The sequence below is a fragment of the Propithecus coquereli genome, unplaced genomic scaffold (genome assembly GCF_000956105.1).
Source record: "Propithecus coquereli isolate 6110/MARCELLA unplaced genomic scaffold, Pcoq_1.0 Scaffold104, whole genome shotgun sequence".
NCBI classification, from domain to species: Eukaryota; Metazoa; Chordata; class Mammalia; order Primates; family Indriidae; genus Propithecus; species Propithecus coquereli.
The window spans coordinates 6,454,537-6,474,708 of NW_012134303.1; the positions used below are offsets into that span (position 1 = coordinate 6,454,537).

General features: G+C 37.4%; 1 protein-coding gene across 4 annotated transcripts in view; it reads right to left on the reverse strand.

Annotated features, from left to right (window-relative positions):
- The window catches only part of ACSL4 (acyl-CoA synthetase long-chain family member 4), a 91,175-nt gene that overhangs the window by 20,779 nt on the left and 50,224 nt on the right, over positions 1–20,172 (reverse strand). For 2 of the 4 annotated variants that reach the window (XM_012645329.1, XM_012645337.1), the window contains exons 3-11: positions 13,908–14,438; positions 13,488–13,665; positions 12,013–12,122; positions 11,752–11,890; positions 8,532–8,682; positions 8,256–8,379; positions 4,682–4,753; positions 3,505–3,644; positions 2,536–2,708 (exon numbers count right to left, since the gene is read on the reverse strand). In XM_012645329.1, the coding sequence (XP_012500783.1) occupies positions 2,536–2,708; positions 3,505–3,644; positions 4,682–4,753; positions 8,256–8,379; positions 8,532–8,682; positions 11,752–11,890; positions 12,013–12,122; positions 13,488–13,665; positions 13,908–14,258 (1,438 nt within the window). In that variant the 5' untranslated portion in view covers positions 14,259–14,438. The remainder of the gene's footprint in view (positions 1–2,535; positions 2,709–3,504; positions 3,645–4,681; positions 4,754–8,255; positions 8,380–8,531; positions 8,683–11,751; positions 11,891–12,012; positions 12,123–13,487; positions 13,666–13,907; positions 14,439–20,172) is intronic. The other 2 variants (XM_012645348.1, XM_012645342.1) reach the window with 2 other exon arrangements.

Below are 20,172 nucleotides of genomic sequence, written 5' to 3' on the forward strand. Positions count from 1 at the left end.
AAAATGGCTGCGACCAATTAGCAAAAAGGGCATCCAAGAGAAGGGAACAGAAAATACAGAGAGGTGAGACCAAAAATGCCTGTATGAGAGTGAGAAGACTGGCTTGTCTGGAGATAAGAGCCAAGTGTGTGTATAAGTGGGGAAGAATGAAAAATAATGACAAATATGTATGATGGTGCCAGATTAAAAATGTCTTGAAAGCTGGGTAAAGGCATGCTTCGATTTTCTACACCAGCTATCAAGCAGCGGGTGAGAAAGATGTGTCTAACAGGAGGGTATAGGATGAATTAGAAGTGATATAATATGGGCAGACAGAGCCATTGAAAGAAAGGCTGTTAGCTCAGAGCAGTGTGGAGTAATAAAAGGTCAGAGGATATACTTTAAAATAACTAAAAGAGTGGAATTGGAATGTTCCTAACACAAAGAAATGATAAATGCCTAAGGTGATAGATACCCCAATTACCCCGAGTACATTAATTCACATCGTACACCTGTATCAAAACACCACATGTACCTTATAAAGTTAAATAACTATTGTGTACCCATAACAATTAAAAATAAATTTTAAAAATTTTTAAAAAGGTTGGAGGACAAAGGTGGCATGGAGGGGAAGGAGCAACCTAATTAAGCAATGGGACGATCTGGTGGCAGTGAAAGATATTAAAAAATAAACCATCCTTGTCTTGGGGTAGCGCTACTGTCCCATGAATGAGTAGTGAGGGCAGTACTGCTCATGCCTACACAACACGCCCGCATCCGCTAGAGCTTTGCCTCACTTTGGGGCAATTTTTGGAAAAAAGATAAACCTCTTTTCCACAATAAAAAAAAAAAAAGAAAAAATCAGAGGGCTTCAAAGCTGATACCCTGAATGACTTTAAGGACGGTGATACCATTGACACAAACATGATTTGGCAATGGAGAGACAGTTTAGAATAATAGCATTGAAACTGGACACAATGAGTTTAAAACGAAAACAAGATCATCCAAAAAAAAAAAAAACAAAAACAAAAAACAATTCCTATACCGCAGTGTTTCTCAACTCAGAGTGATTTTGCCCCCCAGGGGATATTTGGCAATGTGTGGGGATATGTTTCATGGTCACAGCTGGATTACTATAACAAGGGGGTTACTACAAGTATCTGTTGCTAAACATCCTACAACACATAGGAGAGCCCTCAACAACAAAGATTTCTCTGGTTCAAAATCTCAATAGTGCCAAGGTTGAGAAATCCTGTTTTAGGGTGCTGAAAATCACAGAAAAGAAGACAAAGAAGTCAGGACAGGAATATAGATTCGAGACGGAGCATAAAAGTAATACTTAATTTTTTTTTTATTTCAGGGTATTATGAGGGTACAAACATTAAGGTTACACTTTATGTCTTTCCCTCACCCAAGGAAGGGTTAGGGGCATGCCCTTCTCCCCTACAATGCTCCCCATGTCCTTTAGTTGCGGGTTTACGCCCCTATCCCCTTAATCCCTGGAGAGTATTTCTGCCATGTGAGCACCCTAGTGTTCATCAGTTAGTACCAATTTGATGGCGAGTACAAGTGGAGCCCATTCTTCCGATCTTGTGGTGCCTCACTTGGGATAATGGGCTTAAGTTTAATCCAGGAAAGTATAAGAGGTGCTAGATCACTGTCGTTTCTTATGATTAATATTCCATTGTATACGTATACCAAATTTTAATAAAACATTCATGAATTGATGGGTACTTGGGTTGTTTCCACATCCTTGCAACAGTGAATGGTGCTGCCATAAACATTCGGGTACAGATGTCTTTATCATAAAATGTTTTTTGCTCTTTTGGGTAGATGCCTAATAGTGCTATTGCTGGATAGAATGGTATTTCTATTTTTAGCTCTTTGAGGAATCTCCAAATTCTTTTCCACAGAGGTTGCACTAATTTGCAGTCCCACCAGCAGTGTGAGAGTGTTCCTGTCTCTCCACATCCTCGCCAGCATTTGTTGTTTGGGGATTTTTTGATAGAGGCCAATCTCACTGGGGTTAGGTGATTATCTCATTGTGGTTTTGATTTGCATTTCTCTAATGATTAGAGATGTTGAGTACTTTTTTATATGTTTCCTGGCCATTATTCTGTCTTCTTTTGAAAAGTTTCTGTTCATTTCCTTTGCCCATTTGTTGATCGGGTTGTTTGATTTTTTCTTGTTGATTTTTTTCAGTTCTAGATAGATTCTGGTTATCAGCCCTTTATCAGCTGTGTAGAGAACAAATATTTTCTCCCATTCTGTAGGCTGTCTACCGTTCTCCAAAGAAGTGATCTTTAGAGAAAGAAGATTAAAGCACCAGGATAACAGAATTTTCAAGACTGACAATGTGGTGTAAGTATTTAACAAGGCTTAAAAATAAAGAGTATACATGGTACTCTTAACTAAGAGTTCATAAAACTAAAACTACGTAGGTTTCCAATGAATCTGATATTACTTAAGAGGTATTAAGTAATATCCGAAGGTAATACAAATGGATTTTATTAGTAGTGGCTAATACAGAATATTTACCACATTGCCAGTGCTCACCTTCAGTAACCGTCCCAGCACCGCACGATTCTGTCAGTCCATAACCCTGGCCGATTGGGCAGCAGAAGCAGACATTCATGAATCGGTGTGTCTGAGGAGACAGTGGGGCCCCGCCAGACAGCATCATGCGGACATTCCCTCCCAGCAGAGCCTTCACCTTTTTAAACAGTAACCTTGACAAAAGAGGAGATAAATGATTTTAATGCATGCATATGTTTTTCTCAGTGACACACTAATCTGTAAGCTCTGGGAAAAATTTCTCAACTTTGGCTGAATATCCAAATGTCAGAATCATGGTGATAATGAGAGGTTAACAAAGCAACAACTAATAACACCTTGAAAAAAATGCCAGAAGAATAAAAATGCAAAAAGAAGTGCAGTATCAGGAAACTTCTCTCACACACAGTAAATTAAAGAAAATGATGATGTCAGAGGAAAAAAATTTCAATTATCTTTGGAACATTTAGTCATCTATCTTATCTCCCTTCCCCATCCCTCAGCACCACATTTAAAAGTGTTGTAATTTTCATATACTTACTACAGTATTTTATGAATACAATAAGTCAGAAAACTTCATGCAGGATAAATCTTGAAGATCACTTTTTTTTAGTTAAAAATAATACGTTTTAAACTCAAGTGTCTTAAAATTGAAAGGTCTGTTCTAGGTTTCTTTTATGAGACCAAATTTTATAATAAAAGCCTATTCTAGTTTTTCTTCATGAGACTAAATTTTATAATTTAATCTTAAATATTTACTTATTAAAATTTGTTAAATCACCAAGGTCAGAGTTCAGAGTCCTCTTCTTGCTATATAAGCAATAAGACTTAGAATAACAGAGAAATTCAACCTTATGATCATGGTGGTGATATTCAAACTAAATTAACTAACCATTTACCTATTCATCTTCCAGATTTACAAACACAAAAAATGTAAAGGTTCAAACCACAGAGGCTATGAAATGTACTTACAGATTGCAAAGAGGTGCATCATATCCCTTTTTGATCTGTTCCAATTTGTAATCATACCCTATCTTGAACAGAGTTTTCTGAATATAATTCATCTCTTGGACTTTGCTCATAACATTCTTATAAATTCTATCCATGATTTCCTAAAAAGTAAACAAAATATTCAATAATCTGAAAAGAATGGCTAGAGTCTTTAGTTGAATATACCTTATTTACAAAGATCATTTTATTATGGCTTTAGTGAGAAGCCTCTCCTTTTAGTTGGAAAATTTGCTGAATTCTACACCTCTAAATAAAAAGGCAAAGGCTGCTCTGACCTAGTCTACTACTTTGGTTACTTGGTAAGTATGTAACTAGAAGCTAAAAAGATCATAAAGTATCTTCCATCTGTCATTCTTAAAAAAACTTGGACTGAACACTTTATTACCTAAGCTCAGACTCTCCATAGGCAAAGTAATTCTGTGGCAGATATTGTGATAAGATTTTTAAATCTGATCATAATACAGGCAATAGTGACACAGTTTTCCTGGAGTTTCTGAAACATCAAAGTGCTAGAACGTCTTTGATTATACAAATGTGAAATCATTGTGTTAAATGTTTCAAAATTCATCATTACAAGGCTATAAAATGTAATATCTTGTTTTTTTGTACAAGGCAGTCAGTATTTCACATAAGGATTTTGAATATCTAAAATTAAACTTTTTTCTTTTGGGAGCTCTCTCAAATTTTCAGTTTTTCTTTGTCACTATAAGAGGGTTGGGAGGCTCAGATCCTAGACTCATCTCTGTCACTAACCAGCTTCATAGCCTTGGACGTGCTGCTTCAGCTCTGTAGGATGGCCTAGGGTTTCCTCATTTTTTAAATTAAGAGATTAAACAAGACGATCTTTAGAGTATATTCCACCTTAAAATATTATGACCAATTCTCACACTAGGTAATCTGAAGTAGGTCATTTTTATCGCCTAATTTTCGAGTGTCAGCAAACACAAAGAGGTAGACATTTCAGAAGCTTGTCATTTCATCTTTCCCAGTACAGTATCTAAGATTTTAAGGAACACATTTGCCATGACTTCAACAAAGTAAAATTATTTTAAGATATACACACATATTAAAAGTCCAAGTGCGAGAAATAAATGACATAAACAATCCTCTTCTGTTGACATTCATATTCTGTACTCACCGGAACAGCAGCCATGAGTGTAGGCTTCAGTGCAGTACAGTCTCCTTTGCTTCCCTTTTTAATTTTGCTGGACTACATTAAAGAAAAAGGAAATACAATCAGGAAAACCTACCTTAGCAAAAATTGTTATAATTCAAGTATTAATAACAAAGACAGACGTTACACATGGAATCTGATCTTCCATTGCTCTGTGAGTTACCTGTTAACAACTATCACAACCTATAAGTCTGAAGTGTAAGTGCTTTAGTGTTTTATCCTGTAGATTATTGCTTCTAGCACATTGCAGCATTCCTTAGAGGAGAAACTCTGATCCACGGTGACAAGAGAATGGGATATTTCGATGAGTCAAACATTCTTATCAATAACGTATCAAATATAGCACAGACTGCTACTACTTCTTTTAAAAAAAGCCTCGATTAAGACAGACTTAACATTAAAACAAAATTAAAGGTAATTTTAACTTTTCTTTAATCAATAGGCAAAACCACATCTCAAGTTACTACCATGAACATCAATTGACATCATACAGAAATCGTAATTTGATAATATTCTGCTTGGTAGGATACAGAGGACACTGCCAAGGATCAAGTGGGGATATGCACCTATATACATAACTGTGTACATATTCCTTTTATCTTTCTTTCACATAAATACTATTTGAGATTTCAAATATCAGATCAATAAGTAGAAAATTAATAAAGTCACCCACTGAAAAAGGTAGGTTAAAAATAAAAATCTGCTATAATATAGTTCATTAGTCTGTAAGTTTAGGTGTGTCATGTATTAGCCATGGTTAGTTAATACAGGGAAGAAGAACACCAGCTCTTAAAAAGCAGTGTGATCCACAAGAACTACCAGCTTGGACATAGTGAAGGTTCTGCTGGTAGAACTGAATTGCTTTTGTCCTACTTTTCTTTAATACCGACAAAAGGAGATAAAGTAACTCCTTTTTTTATGTATGCGCAAGTGCGTACACATTTGCAGGTGGAAACCTACACACACACACCATGCACAGGCGGGCTGCTCTGTAGAGAGAATGTGGGCTCTCATATCCTTCAGGTTAGGCTTCCCTCTGCATGCTACTGACCAATTTTTGCTATGGAGAGAAGTTCCAGGGTAAGGAGTCCTTTTCCTTGTTTTATTATTCCTAATAATATTATCAGTTCTTTTGTCTTTCTATGATCCCAGTAACCCCAGTTATCACAATATAGCTATCATCAGCTGGCTTCAAATGTGGTGCTTCTGGTCTCCTGTGTTTTTCTGATGGTGCTATGTGAGGAAGATTCCCAACTTTTAGATTCCTAGTAAAATTGAGAGTCTTCACAGTAAAGTTCATTTAAAAAGTAGGTGTGAATTTTATTTAATAGGCTTCTAATATACTGGCTTGGCCTGAGAGACAGCAAGAATTAAGTCAGACCAGCAACAGACTCCAACTGTCCCTCCTTCTCCACACTGAGGCTATTGTTCTCAGAAAAGCAATGGAAAAAAATGAGTTGCTAGTCCCCAGCTTCTGAATTTCCCCAAAGAGAAAAAAAAATCATACTCAAAAGCTTACTGAAATGTTCTTCACATTTTGATGATGCCTCTGAATATAAAAGACCCCACTACAATGTCTCAAAACATAATCACCACAAATTTCTCTAAAATTTTTTTTACAGTTTAAGCTTCAGTCTTATTCATAGGTCTATTCTGACTTTACTAGATCAAGTTCTGTTTATTAGTTTATTTGATAATTTGTTTATTCTCTCCATCACTATTCTAGCAGATTTTAAGTATGAACTTTTAGTTGAGTGGTACATTCAATTAAATAGAGGAGATTGTGTTAGTCCCATCTTACAAAGAGGTTGTGTTCCTTAAGGTACAAAGTCAGGAATTGTCTGGAACAGAACACTTTCTCCTAGGAAAAGCCACTTTAAAAGGAGATTAGGGCCATGTGCAGTGGCTCACGCCTGTAATCCTAGCACTCTGGAAATCCGAGGTGAGAGGATCACTTGAGCTCAGGAGTTCGAGACCAGCCTTGGCAAGAGCAAGACCCCATCTCTACTAAGAATCGAAAAATCAGCTGGGCATTGTGGTGTGCACCTGTAGTCCCAGCTACTCAGGAGGCTGAGGCATGAGGATCGCTTGAGCTCCAGAGTTTGAGGTTAGGTTGTAGTGAGCTATGATGATGCCACTGCACTCTACCTGCCCTCTACCCAGGGTGACAGAATGAGACTCTGTCACAAAAAGGAAAAAAAAAAAGGAGATTGGATTATCCTTGTGGGTCGGTAATGACTATGAGGGGACATAGAAACATTCTGGAGTGCTGAAACATCCTTTTTTTTCTTGGTCTAGATGGTGATGATCACAGAGGTCTATATGTGTATGTGTATATTAAACTTAATCAAACAGTACACTTAAAACTTGTACACTTTAAGTCATACATCAAAACAAAACAAAACAGGTGATTGGAATCTCAAATAAGTCCCCCCAAAAATCTATTTAACTTGTTTGTCTTAATACTACATAATCTACCTAACCTCTTCCTAAAATGGTGTTTCTACAAAAAAAAAATATTACAATTTCTAACTGTGAGCACCAAGGACACATCTTCTTACCAACATGCTCCATGAAGACTCCCAAACAAGAGACAGCATTGCCTGGGGGTCTGAAAAATAAATGCCAGGCCTCCCGTAATGGGAGGAGCAGAGGCACACATAGAGTCAAGTCATTCCTACCTGTACTCACTTTATCTTTCAGTATCCTGAAGCCCATGGCTTCCTTAGTGGCTTTGTTTGTTTGTTCCCTATGCCAGGTTGAGGCTTTTCTATAGCAACTATTCGAAAGAAGTAAAACAGAACTGTGGACAATAGGTATTAGATGTGTGATTTCAAATGGGCTTAAAATACATGAATTAGCCCCACCCATTGTTGGGCTTTCTGCTATGAACCACAGAGAAGGAAGAACCCTGACTTAGTATAGTAAGCTGAGGGCTGTCTTTGGAGATGCTGCAGTGTGTCCAACAGACCTTTCCATGAGGATGGAAATCATTCTGTATCTATGTTGTTCAATATAGTAGCCATTGGTCACACGTAGCTACTGAGAATTTAAAATGTGGCTACAGCAAATGAGAAACCAAATTTTTTCTCAATTTAATTTTAATTCAATTCTATTTAAATATGTGGCTAGTGGCTACTGTATTGGACAGTACAGCTCTAGAGAAAACTCAGAGGAAAACTGGGCCCAAACCTTACCGTATCTCCTCCCCCAAAAGACCCATCAATGCTCATGGCTAGTTTGTCAAAAAGGTTCAGTGTATTTATATTCTCTATCTTAGCTCTCAAGAGTAAAAATCTAGTAAATAAAGACAAGATGAAAGTAATTATTCATTTCAAAATAATTTTAAATATATAGATAAAGCAATGCTAACTAATCCACAGGGTTGTTTACTACTGATACATATTACTCATGGAAGCTGTTTTTGAAGTCAAGGAGAAAGCTTTAACTGAATTAAAATCTCAGGTTTTAATAATATGTTCTCAGCCAAACAATGTAACTTAATATGATCATGCCAATGTACTGAAAAGTTTTTCACCTGGTCAGACAGTGTAAGTGGAGAAGAATATCCAATCCTACAGCCATAGGTAAAGCAAGAAATCTCTGCTGTCAATTCTAGCACATGAGCCAAAGGCAAGTAGCCAATATATGTGTCCTTTGGTCTAAAACAAAATAAGAGAGACATTTTAATCATTCTTGAAAAGGCATTTGAAATCAGAAACATCAATAACTTTATCATTTTAAATATAGATTGAATTTAGAGAATGCTGAATATGAGCTCTCATCCAGGCAGAAAGCAGAATAATTCTCTTACCCCAGTCCAGGTATTCTTTCACATTGGCCTGTCATTCCAGCTATCAAATTGCTATGATGCATCATCACTCCCTTAGGCCGGCCAGTAGAACCACTGGTATACATGACAATGGCCATGTCTGAAGGCATTGGTCTACTCGGAGGGACACTCACTAAATGAATGAAAAAGTACATTTTCTTCAGTTCAAAGTTTAAGTTACTAAACAATGATAAGATATTTCAATTTTGCATAGTGATAAACTATCAATAATAGAGAGTACTTGCTTTAAATCATCAAAACAAAAACAGTTATCAAATTTTGGTTCACTGCAATGAGAATTTCAAACTCAATTTGGCCCATTTTCTGGATATTTAGCCTAATAGCCATCTGCTCATGCCTCTCCACAGTGCTGTATACAGAGCAATGTTGTGGAAAGATTTCCGGGGATTTGAAGAATCAAAAGGGTAGAGTATTGTGTGTAAGCTCCATAGGCCTCAGTTTTCTCATCTCTAAAATGAGACGGTAAGACTAGATTGTAGTTCTTAACCACGGGTGGGCATCAGAATCACCTGAAGAGTTTAAACAAAATACTATTTCTGAACCTTGTAAGGCTGGCGGCGGGCAACCTCCCCTCCCTAAAGAAAAAAAGAGAAGCCCACAAGACCCGCCAAAAATAACTGCCAGGCCTAGCTGAGTTAAAGAATAACCACACCCGGATGTTCACCCAAATAAGAGAAGTTTTGGGCCCTGGAGCCCACACATACCACCAGCCCCTCCTACTTCTCAATACCCGCCCTAAAACTGCAACAAAGAACTCCCCACTTTTCACACCAAAACTCTTCGCGCCAAAAAAACCCCCATTCCCCAACTCTGAAACATATATAAGCCCGCTCGAGACTTCCAAGCCGCGCGACTTCTGTGGCCCCTCTTTCGGGACCGTGAACCTCGCCCGGGAGTGCTCAATAAAGCCACATTGTTTGGCCATACTTTGTGTCCGCTGGTCTCTCCCTCACCAGAAAACCTTACAAACCTCATTTCTGAAAATTTGGATTCAGCATGTCTGGGATAGAACAAAAGCTCCACAGGTGACTCCTGTACATACTCATGATAGGAAACCACTGGACTTGATCTTTAAGGCAACTTCAACACTAAAATTCTAAGGTGCTAAGTTTTAAACAGCACGCTGGGGCATCCACTTTCAAGACAGTGTATCATGCTAATGTAGTAATTTCCTTTCCTTCCCAGAATATACCAAAATGGCCAAGAATCCATAGATATGTCACCACAATTAAAGTTTAACAAAATCGTTAGATTTAAAAAAATTTGTTTACAAAAATTATTTATATTTTTATGTATCAGTCAAAATAAAAATTTCAAACAGCAAGATATAACAGTGAAACAACCAAAGATAAAGTTATACTAAAGTTGGCTAATTCTAATGTTTCTTAAAGATATCCACTGTTATTAGTTCATAAACCAAGCAAATCGGGACTGCGTATTTCCTCTGAGGATTAACCCAAGCAGCAGCAATAGCTATGTTAAGTTCTTCTCAGTTTACGCACACAAAGTGACATTTTGCTTCTGCCCATTTTTGAATAAATATACAAAAAGCATCATCATAATAATAGCTGTCTGCTCAGGTAAAGTACCACAAATATATATGTATCCTATCTACTATAAAGATGAGTGGAACTAAGTGGGGTACATGGCCTACCACATTACTGCTAACACAAAATTATGAGGACTGCTATGCCCTTAGTTTTGTGCCAACACCCTCTGGTGAATCAGCAGAATTGGCAACAGATCCCTACCAATCCGGACCTCTTAGTCAAGTTTACCCCAAGCTTGCAGGGTCAACCTGGTATTGAGAGGCAATTTCCTTGGGTTTGTTGTGTTCCTGCACATCTTGTAAACAGAGGCACTGACTTTGTTCTGGACTGTCTTTTCAAGGACATTTGCACAGAGATGGTGTCTCTCTCCAGGGCAAACAGCAAGCTTGCTTACTGTCCAGGACAATAAAGATATTGTCCTCCTCTCCTATGTCACAATTGCTGATATGATACTCTGGCTACTGCTATTGTTGTGAGTAAAAAAACACCCTTCATCTCTAAGCCAGAAGTTGTAGGTCTCCATGAAATTTCGCAGGCTCACTTGTTCACTTGCCAGTAGGGTAAAATCTCAGACTCATTGCCATTCTTGACACATGGTAGAAAGCCAAAATCTGTATCTGTTTTTGTAAACACATGGTCATTCTCTAATGGTAAAATATTTAGAAGCTGAATAGAGGCTCAACCAATATTTTCTCCTGCCAAAATCAATCCTTTCTTCATCTAGTATGGTATTATGAACTATTATGGCCTTCAGATTAAACATGAGAAGAAAACTATCCAAATGGGCTATTAATTTCCTCAACTCTCTGTCCTGATGGCCAACTGACATTTTGCTTCACGGTGCCATTTACTTGTTTCAAATGAAATACAAACTACCACCTTAGTGGTAGAATAAATCCAAGCATTAATCTTGATGAACATGTTTGCATTCTCTGAGACATCATTAAGATCACTAGCATTAAGCATTAAAAAAAAAGTTTACCAGCCAGGCATGGTGATTTATACCTGTAACCCTAGCACTTTGGGAGGTCGAGGTGGGAGGACTGCTTGAGGCCAGGAATTCAAGACCTGAGCAAGAGTGAGGCCCCATCTCTACATAAAATAGAAAAATTAGCCAGGCATGGTGGTGCACACACCTGCAGGCTCAGCTACTTGGAAGGCCGAGGCAGGAGGATCGCTCAAGCCCAGGAGTTTGAGGTTGCAGTGAGCTATGATGATGCCACTGCACTCTAGCTTGGGAGATAGAACAAGACCCTGTCTCACACACACACACAAAAAAAGAGTGTACTAAATGGAAAGCCTGAAATCTATTCTCTTTATGAAGTCCAAATTGGAAAGTTATAGTGGGCTATTTAAAAAATAAAGAAAAGTTTGGCAGCAACTGCCATAAAGTCTGAACCAGTGATTATATCTTAATTATTTGGTAAATTTTAAATAGTGGTTATCTTTTTGTGGAGAAAGGGAGGGAAAATCTTAATCATACATGGTTTTGACAGTTTTTAAAGTTTTAAAACTTTTTTTTCCATGCAAAGAATTTAAGTGTATTCACTCACATCACTTCTTTTCCTAACCTACTGAAATAACAAACCTTGAGTAGGTAAATATAAATTTGTTTTAACTGCTTTACTTACAGTTTTCCGGCTTGGATCCCAACTCCTCTACTGATTGCATGCTGTGAATCTCAAATCCTTCAGGGTACTCTGCTTTATTGATAGTCTTATTGTCCACATAAATGATGTGTTTCACACAATTGATATCTAACAATGCAGTCTGTTGAGCACAAAGAAAACCCAGCTATTAAATTCGGGCCTGCAACAAAAATTCACTTACTGAACATTTTCTTGTCACACCAGATAACACTATCATGAATTAAAAGAAAATTTCATATTTACCTTTAGTTTACTTTCTAGAAGTTCAACACTAGTAATAAGATAGGCAGCCTCAGATTCATTTAGCCCATGAACCACTGCGTCTTTGCCGAGTGTGGCATATAAAGTCACAACTATATAATAAAAAATAAAAATACCATTTAAATATTAAATGATAAACATTTATTAGAAAGATATATTATTTAAGTCAGTCTTTAATGATAGGCACACTTACAGACACACAGACATTTTATAATTTAATTTTATTTCATAGTCTCTGCTATTACCCTTCAACCTTGCTTCAAACTTCCTGGCAACCCAAAGTTTTCCTTAAAACCTTCCAAGACTCTAACTTTCTAAACTTGAAGAAACCCAGAAATATTGACATTGCCACAACTAGTCAAAAATCAGTCAATTAAGATGCTCAAGGCCAACAGTTCCTGGCTGAACTGTTCATTCAGGTCAGAGCTGGCCCTGCTAGAGCTCCCTACTAGCATACCCTTTCATTGGTCATAGCCCCAGAGAATGGATACGTCCTTGAAAATTTTAAGGATCTCAAGTCAGAAGATCAGCTATGAATAAAGTCCTTACTCCTTTCAAGAAGCTTTTTTAGTGGGTGCAATGTCTAATTTGATTGATGACCTTCATACCTTAACTGGAAGAATCAAGGAGATCTACTCCTGTAGAAGCCACCAGACAAAGAACACAAACTGAAACTCAGTTAGAATCAAAATACTTCTGCTAGAACAGACTTAGAAATTCAGCTCTAGGCTAGTAACCAGAAACAGCAACATGGTTAATAATAGCCACTTTTCATGAGCTGTTGATTGCTGAAAGTGAGTGATGGGTACATAAGGGATCATTTTCATATTATCTATTATTGTTTGTTTGAAATGCAAACTCTTGATTCCTAAACTAAACCTACAGGGTTCCATTTCATCCAATAAACAACTGAGTGCTTAGTATGTGTCAAAGGCATTGTTCTGGACTCAATTTTTATTTCTCACACAATGGCAAAAACAAATGCTTAAGAATATACTCCTTTTACCTTCTGTCTAACATATAATGCTAATTCAAACTATCGCAACCTTATTTCATGTGTAAAGTGGAATAAGTCAAATAAGCGGTCTCAAAGTGAAACAATGAATTAGAGTTTTCCAAAGCAATGATTTTTGTTGTTTTAATCATTTTGTCTATCACCCCCAAAAAATATCCCCAAGCCCCAATCTTTCAGGTACAATTCATTTCTACTTGAAAAGTAAAATTCTAAACTCTACTCATTAAGCTGCCAATTCCCATACTAGCTCTTAGAAATTACCACATTTAATAGCAGTTACTGGATATCTTTTAACCACATTATTACATACATTATTATGTTTTATAGATATAATTTATACAGAAAATAGATAAAAAAAAAATCCTACTTAAAAAACCAGAAGCATCTCAGAACAGTTTTCACAAAGCTCCCTTCTCCCCCTCCAAAAACACAAGGCACTTACGAGGAAAGTTGTACTTAAAGCAAGTCTGTGCAGCAATCATCCATTCAGCCCTGGTCTCACAGAAAATGGCAATGGTGTTCTTTGGTTTTAGTCCCAGTGCAGTGAGTCCACTACCAAAGTTATTCACTCTGCGGTTCACTTCGAGATAGTTGATCCATTTATAATTTCCAAGAATTAACTGTTAAAGTGAGACATTCTCTAATATTAGTACATTTATTTAAACAAGCAATTAAAATACTCTCCAAAATGTAATCTCTAAAAATGCCTTTAAGTGCGTATACAGAAGTTATGAGCACCTTCTGAGAATTAGCTACGTGGCACTATAATAGAATGCCTGCATATTTAAAATACATTCAATTTATGATAAAACAAAATGTGCCTTCCTATTTAAAAAAAATGAAAAGCACAAAAATGCTTTACCTTCTTAAAAACTTTTCCATTTGGCTGCATTTCATTTTCTTCACTTAAGATTTCCCTGGTCCCAAGGCTGTCCTTCTTCCCAAATTTGGATACAGCATGGTCAAATAATTTATCCAGAGTGTCTGCTCCAGGGATGTCTATGACAGCTAGCGAGTCGAAGTGCGTGACAGAGCGATATGGACTTCCAGGTTTGTCTGAAGTGGGCTTAGCTTTTATTCTCTTTGCCATAGCGTTTTTCTTCTTGGCATTGGTAAGAAAATACCATGGAATAAATATAAGGGCACTGTATATTGTTATTAACAAGTGGACAGGCAGCAAAATAATGGTGAGCACATTTAGCTTAAGTTTCATAGTGGAAAGGCTTCTAAAATGGTGCTTATTTCTTGTTATTCTTTGGCTTCTGAAAGCCTTACTTTGCAGAAGAAGGCAATAATGGAAGCAGCAGTAAGAGTAGCAGTATAGCCAAGGCAGTTCAATCTTAGTGATACAGACAAGAGTTAGTAATCTTTGGAAGCCGACAATAAAGTACACCTGTAGGGTAAAGACAATGGACCAGGCAGAGAGCAGGAAAAAAAAAACAAAAGATTATTAATAGGTTGATAGCACAATTGATTTAAATACTCAGGTCTTTATTAGTTTATATAATTGATTTGATACAGAAAGCTGAAATAACTGGTCTGAAAGATTGGCATTTTTTTCTAGGTCTCTAGGTGTACTGATAATGTGCACATCATTTTGTCAGTTAAGTAACAGCACATTAATGCTTACATTAATGCATGGATATGATATTTAGGTTTGGCCAAATTCTAGGAGAGTAGGGTATGCCAATAATGAGGTTTGTCTTAAATATGTGTATGTAAACTAGACATCTTTAAATAGGCTTAGGTTTTATACCCCAAAGTGGGGGGAAACTACCAACTTAGGTTTATTTCTCTCAGATCAACCCAGAAATATTATTCTAAGTTCTTCATCAAGGTAAGTTTCTAGGCTGGGCACCATGGCTTGTGCCTGTCATCCTAGTACTTTGAGAGGCTGAGACAGGAGGATTACTTGAGGCCAGGAGTTCAAGACCAGCCTGGGCAATATAGCGAGACCCCACCTCCTCTTTAAAATTTTTTGTTTTAATTAGCCAGGCATGGTGGTGCATGCCTGTAGTCCCAGCTACTTGGGAGGCTGAAGCAGGAGGATTGCTTGAGCCCAGAAGTTTAAGGCTGCAGTGAGCTATGATCATGCCAACTACACTCCAGCTTGGGCAGCAGAGGAAGATCCTATCTCAAAAAAATAAAAAAAGGTAAATTTCTGAGGTAATACTACTCACTATCTTCTATTCCCAAAATGAGAGTAATATAATTGTAAAATCATTTCCTAAGTGTCAACTTTAAGTTGTGCTCAAAATTGCACCAGTTGCTTAGGAAGAGAAGTATAAGTCTGAAGTAGTATTAAAGTCCTGGTCCTTTCCCATTATGAGTTAATGCTTATGAAGCAATTAGCACATAAGATAGAGCCAGTGTTTTTCAAATTTCTGGGTGATGGGGGCAGGGAGAGCAGCTAAACCATTTCTTCAAATAAAAACTCATGCCAGCCTGCCCATATATATCACCAAAGTGGAACTGCCCTGGCTGAAGCAGGGATTAGGGATGCCCAGAGTCCCACCCCAAAATTCCTGGAACCCCAACTCCCAAGGTGACCACTAAGAATGTCCACTGAAAAGCCCTGTGGTGATACATAACAAAGTTCTAACATGGGCAGTATAAGCAAGAAATGCAAGAGGAGTTCAGAGGAAGCACAAAATGGCCAAGAGTAACTAGGAGAGGCTTTGTGGAGATTAGAATTGTGCTGTGCCTTATGTGGGCATCTGGAAATGAAGGAAGAATGGAGTACATTCCAGACTGGGGAAGCACATGAAGAAAGAAACAAAGGTGGGAATGAAAGGACTTTGAGAGAGAAGAGAGTACCAATAGCAAGGACACTAGCCCGACTGGGGCACGGGTACATGTTGGCTAAATAGGCTCTGGCAGTTACAGGATCTGATAAATCAGGCAAAGTGATATTGATTTGATTAGGCAGAAAACTGGAGGCTACTGCAGGTCAGAAGAATAGTGCCCTTGGGAAGGACCTGGAGAAACAGCCTCAAGGATGATAATATCTCTCAGGGCGTTTGCCTTCAGCCGAGAAAGATATTTTGGTGAGTGCCAGCATGTTCCAACTGTAAAAATTAAAATATTTGCTCACTTTGAAGAGACAAACTGAAGCCCATCCTTTTGCAACTATTGTGGAAACAGATCGACAGACTTAATTCAATTGACCCAAGGCTAGTTCTTTGTTTTTACACCAGTTACTACAAAATGGTAGCTTAATCCTGCCTGTGCCTTTGTTTATGTCTTTCAGCGAAGTGCGGTGAAATGAGCAAGAAACTAGAAGTCACTGGGTTTAAGTTCTCATTTCTGCCACTAACTGGCTGTGTAGCCTTGAGCAAACCATCTTCCTGAGTCTGCAATCATATTAGATCTGTAGGCCTTAACCTCTTAGAGATGATGGGCCCCTTTGAGAATCCAATGAGAACTATAAACCCAATTCCCCTCTGAAAGATATGCTAAATGGTATACACAATTTCAAGGGATTCACGAATTCCTTGAAATCCATCCACGAACTTCAAAGGGTGACAACAACCCTGAACTAAGACTGTCTGGCAAACATGATTGCATAGGGCCCTCCCAATTTTTAGATTCTATGAATTACCCTACCTAGAAATTGTTTTCTCAGTCTCTTTGGCAAGTCCGATCATTTATTTCTTCAAGATAAGGTGTGTCAAATGTCTGTCACAGTACCTGGTCCTCAATATGCAAGATCCCTCTAACAACCCTCTCCTCCCATTGAAGATTTCATGACTACCTAAGTCCACAAAAATCTTTCCTTTTTCTAATTTCCTATATCATTAGCAGCATCTACCACTCAATCTGATATTTGATTATGTTACCATCATTTCCAAACATCTGGGCACCTTAGTATACATTACAGACCAGTAGTTCTCAAACCTATCAAACCCAATACCACTTCCTTATAACAAATATTTTGTAATTCCCCTTCATAAACATTAAAGGATAGTCGTAGATGATAATCTACCTACATACAATTTTTTAAAATGATTTCTTACTGGTAATATAAAGGAGTACCAAAAGAAAATTAATTTGAAATAAAAATACTTATTTCGATATATAAATTCTTAGGGACAATATTAGAAAGCAAAAAAGCACATCTTTAAATGTATAAAATGCCCCTAAGGGGTGAGTGCTATCCCACACTAAACTGAGAAATTGTCAGACTTAGAACTGAAGATATATTAAATATAAAGGAATAGAAAACAGCTTTTGAAGGGCTTATAATTTAGTTGGATTTAAACAGCACTGCATGTCTTTTAGTTATTCACGATACCATACATACTTAATCTTTTATACATGTTTGCCTTAAGTCTTGGGGGAAGGAGAATATCTTCTATGTGAGCCTCATAGTGCTTAATATGGAGATACACACATAAACACACACTCACACTCACGCACATTCAAAGAACATTCAGGTGAGGAGAAACCAGAGAGACCATTTAGTCCAGAGGTTTTGAAATTCTTTCTGGCAGTGGTGAAGGGGTCATGAGTAATCCATTTAAATAAAATCTTATATGGATATAAAAACACAAGTATATAGGGACTTCTTGGAACCTCCAATTCAGCAGAATATTTGCACTACAGATATTATCTGCTCCCTCATCTTAGCAGAGAAGAAAACGAGTTACAGAGCACAAATTGAGCACCCTGTACTCTTTCAAGCATGCCAGCCAGCCTCTGCCCAGTTTTGTCTACCATTTTAAACTCCTTCCTTGTCAGAAGTTTTCTGGGGTTACACTCAGTCTATTGATAAATTCACTTCAAAAAAGATTTGAATATGTCACTTCGCTTCAAAAGAGTTGGTGTGTAAGGGTATGGTACTGAGCACTTAATACAAAGCTGAGTAAAACATGCCCTCGGTCCTTTGTACTCATGGACATATGTATTCATACGCACGGCAGGGAGCAGAGAGACCAGCTCACAAATAAACATAAGGCAGACTATAAGTCCCACAAGAGAAGCAAGACAAACTGCTAAGGGTATTCAAAAGAGGGGTGGGGGGGGGAATTGCATCCAGTTTAGATGAAAAAAAAAAAGACGAGGGAGGAAGCACAACCATCAAGAAAGGTTTCACAAAAACAGTTTTTGAGACAGGCATGAAGGATGGGTATATTTTCAAAAGAAGGGGACAAACTGGGAAATGAGGACAGTCCTACCAAGAGAGAACAAATGGATGAGCAAATGGATGGGGACAGAATAGTGCAGAATGTATTTCAAAAACAGTGAGCAGTGTAGTAAATGCTTTTTAATGCTATGTCAACCTCTACTCCACTTTTATGATCTAAGTCAATGGGGAAAAATGAATTATATCATAGTCAACTTTACAAGAATGCAATTAGACCATAAAAGAATTATATATGATGATTTGGCAACTCAAGATTAAACACCCTGTTATCGTATTGAGGGAAAATGAATTGTCTAAAGAAGAGAAAGTCTGATATCCTGGGTAGTAAATGTACTAAACTGCGTTAGGTGTTCTAGGTTTTAACCTCAGGGTCTGCTGTGAAGTTTGACTTTGAACAAGTCTTTACTCAAATAATACCTTCTCAGCAAGGACTTCTCCAGCGACCCTCTTTTTAAATTCCAGGCCCAACACTTTCTTTTCCTTTCTTGCATTATTTTTCTCCTTAGCATTTTTTGCTATTTATACCATGTTTTATTTTTAATGTTTATTGTCTATGTCCACATTAGTATATAAGCTCCATGTGAGTCTGTCTTTAGTTGTTTGCTCCTGAATCCTCAGCAACTAGAACAGTACCTCCATGTGTTAGCTGAATGAAATTTGCTGAATGAAATAAGAACATTCTTGGAATTGTTCTGCAACTATAAAGTAAAAATATATGCAAGTACAATAACCTGAAGGCAGCTAACTTTAGTCATCTTAAAAAACGATCACTTGTCCATGCCAATGTCCTAGGAAATACTATACTCTTAAAATCCCTGGTAAGTAAAATCAATTTGAACACGTTGTTAGTTGCTTAATAGAAAATGTGAAACTGGAAAAACTGCCTGTTGCACAGAGGGAAAAGATTGGTGTTATAAAACGGGATGGTTACACAATTTGCACTATGTGCATTTTCCTGTCGTCCTACCATCTATGAAGAGTGATACTGCTGTCCCACCATTAGTAGGACATGAACTCTGAGTTGTGCTTCCTGGGGATCAAGTAATGTGTTTGCATGTCAGAGAGAAAAAGGCAAGGCATCATCTTCAGTCATGGAATACTTAATTGCTCCTGTCGAAGTTTACCATTTCAAATGGGAATCATGTTAATAACCACTGACTGAGCATTTACTATGGGCTCAGCATTGTGCTAAGTCCTTTAGATACCTTCATTTAAACCTTCAGAAAACCCCTTTGAGGTCGTACCCTCATTTTACAGACATAACAGACTCAAAGAGATTAAGTAATTTGCCCAAGGTAGCGCAGCTGAATAGGGATTTGGACCCATGTCTATCTGATTTTAACATCCATGCTTTTAGCTCTACTGTCTATGAATCTGGTCATGCTGGTATAATCTAAATAGTTGAGAGTGACAAACTTTGTGTATGAAGAAATACTGGCAACAATTTTGAGCACTGATCTGTCCTACATCCTAAGACATTTCATGGGGTTGGGGGAGCTTTTTAGATGTCCAGTGAATCCTAGAAGTTTTAGTGAAAAATCAGATGCACTTTTGTTTTTTGTTTTGAGGTCAAGTTTAATGGTAAGTATTTCATTCCAGTTACTTCAAACACTCTGAGATAGGTTAAGCACAAAAAGCATTAGTGATACATTAAGCTCTAGTACACAAAGTAAATAAACACTATATACTGATTAAAGTCTGAATTTAAAAGAAGAAATCATCTCCCCCAGAAGCATGTGACAGAACAACAATTTAAGAATGAAAGAGAAAAACCAACAAACTGAAGTTGGTAAATACCAAGACATTTTTCAAAAGTTTTAGAAAATGGACTAAACCAAACAAGGATCCATGCATCTGCCAAGTTGAAACACACAATCATGACAAATTAATTTTGTCCTTGACATAGTATCTTACAAAAATGTAAAAAAAAAATACCAATTGGAAAATTGACTATTAACTACGTAACTGCTACTTTAAGAAA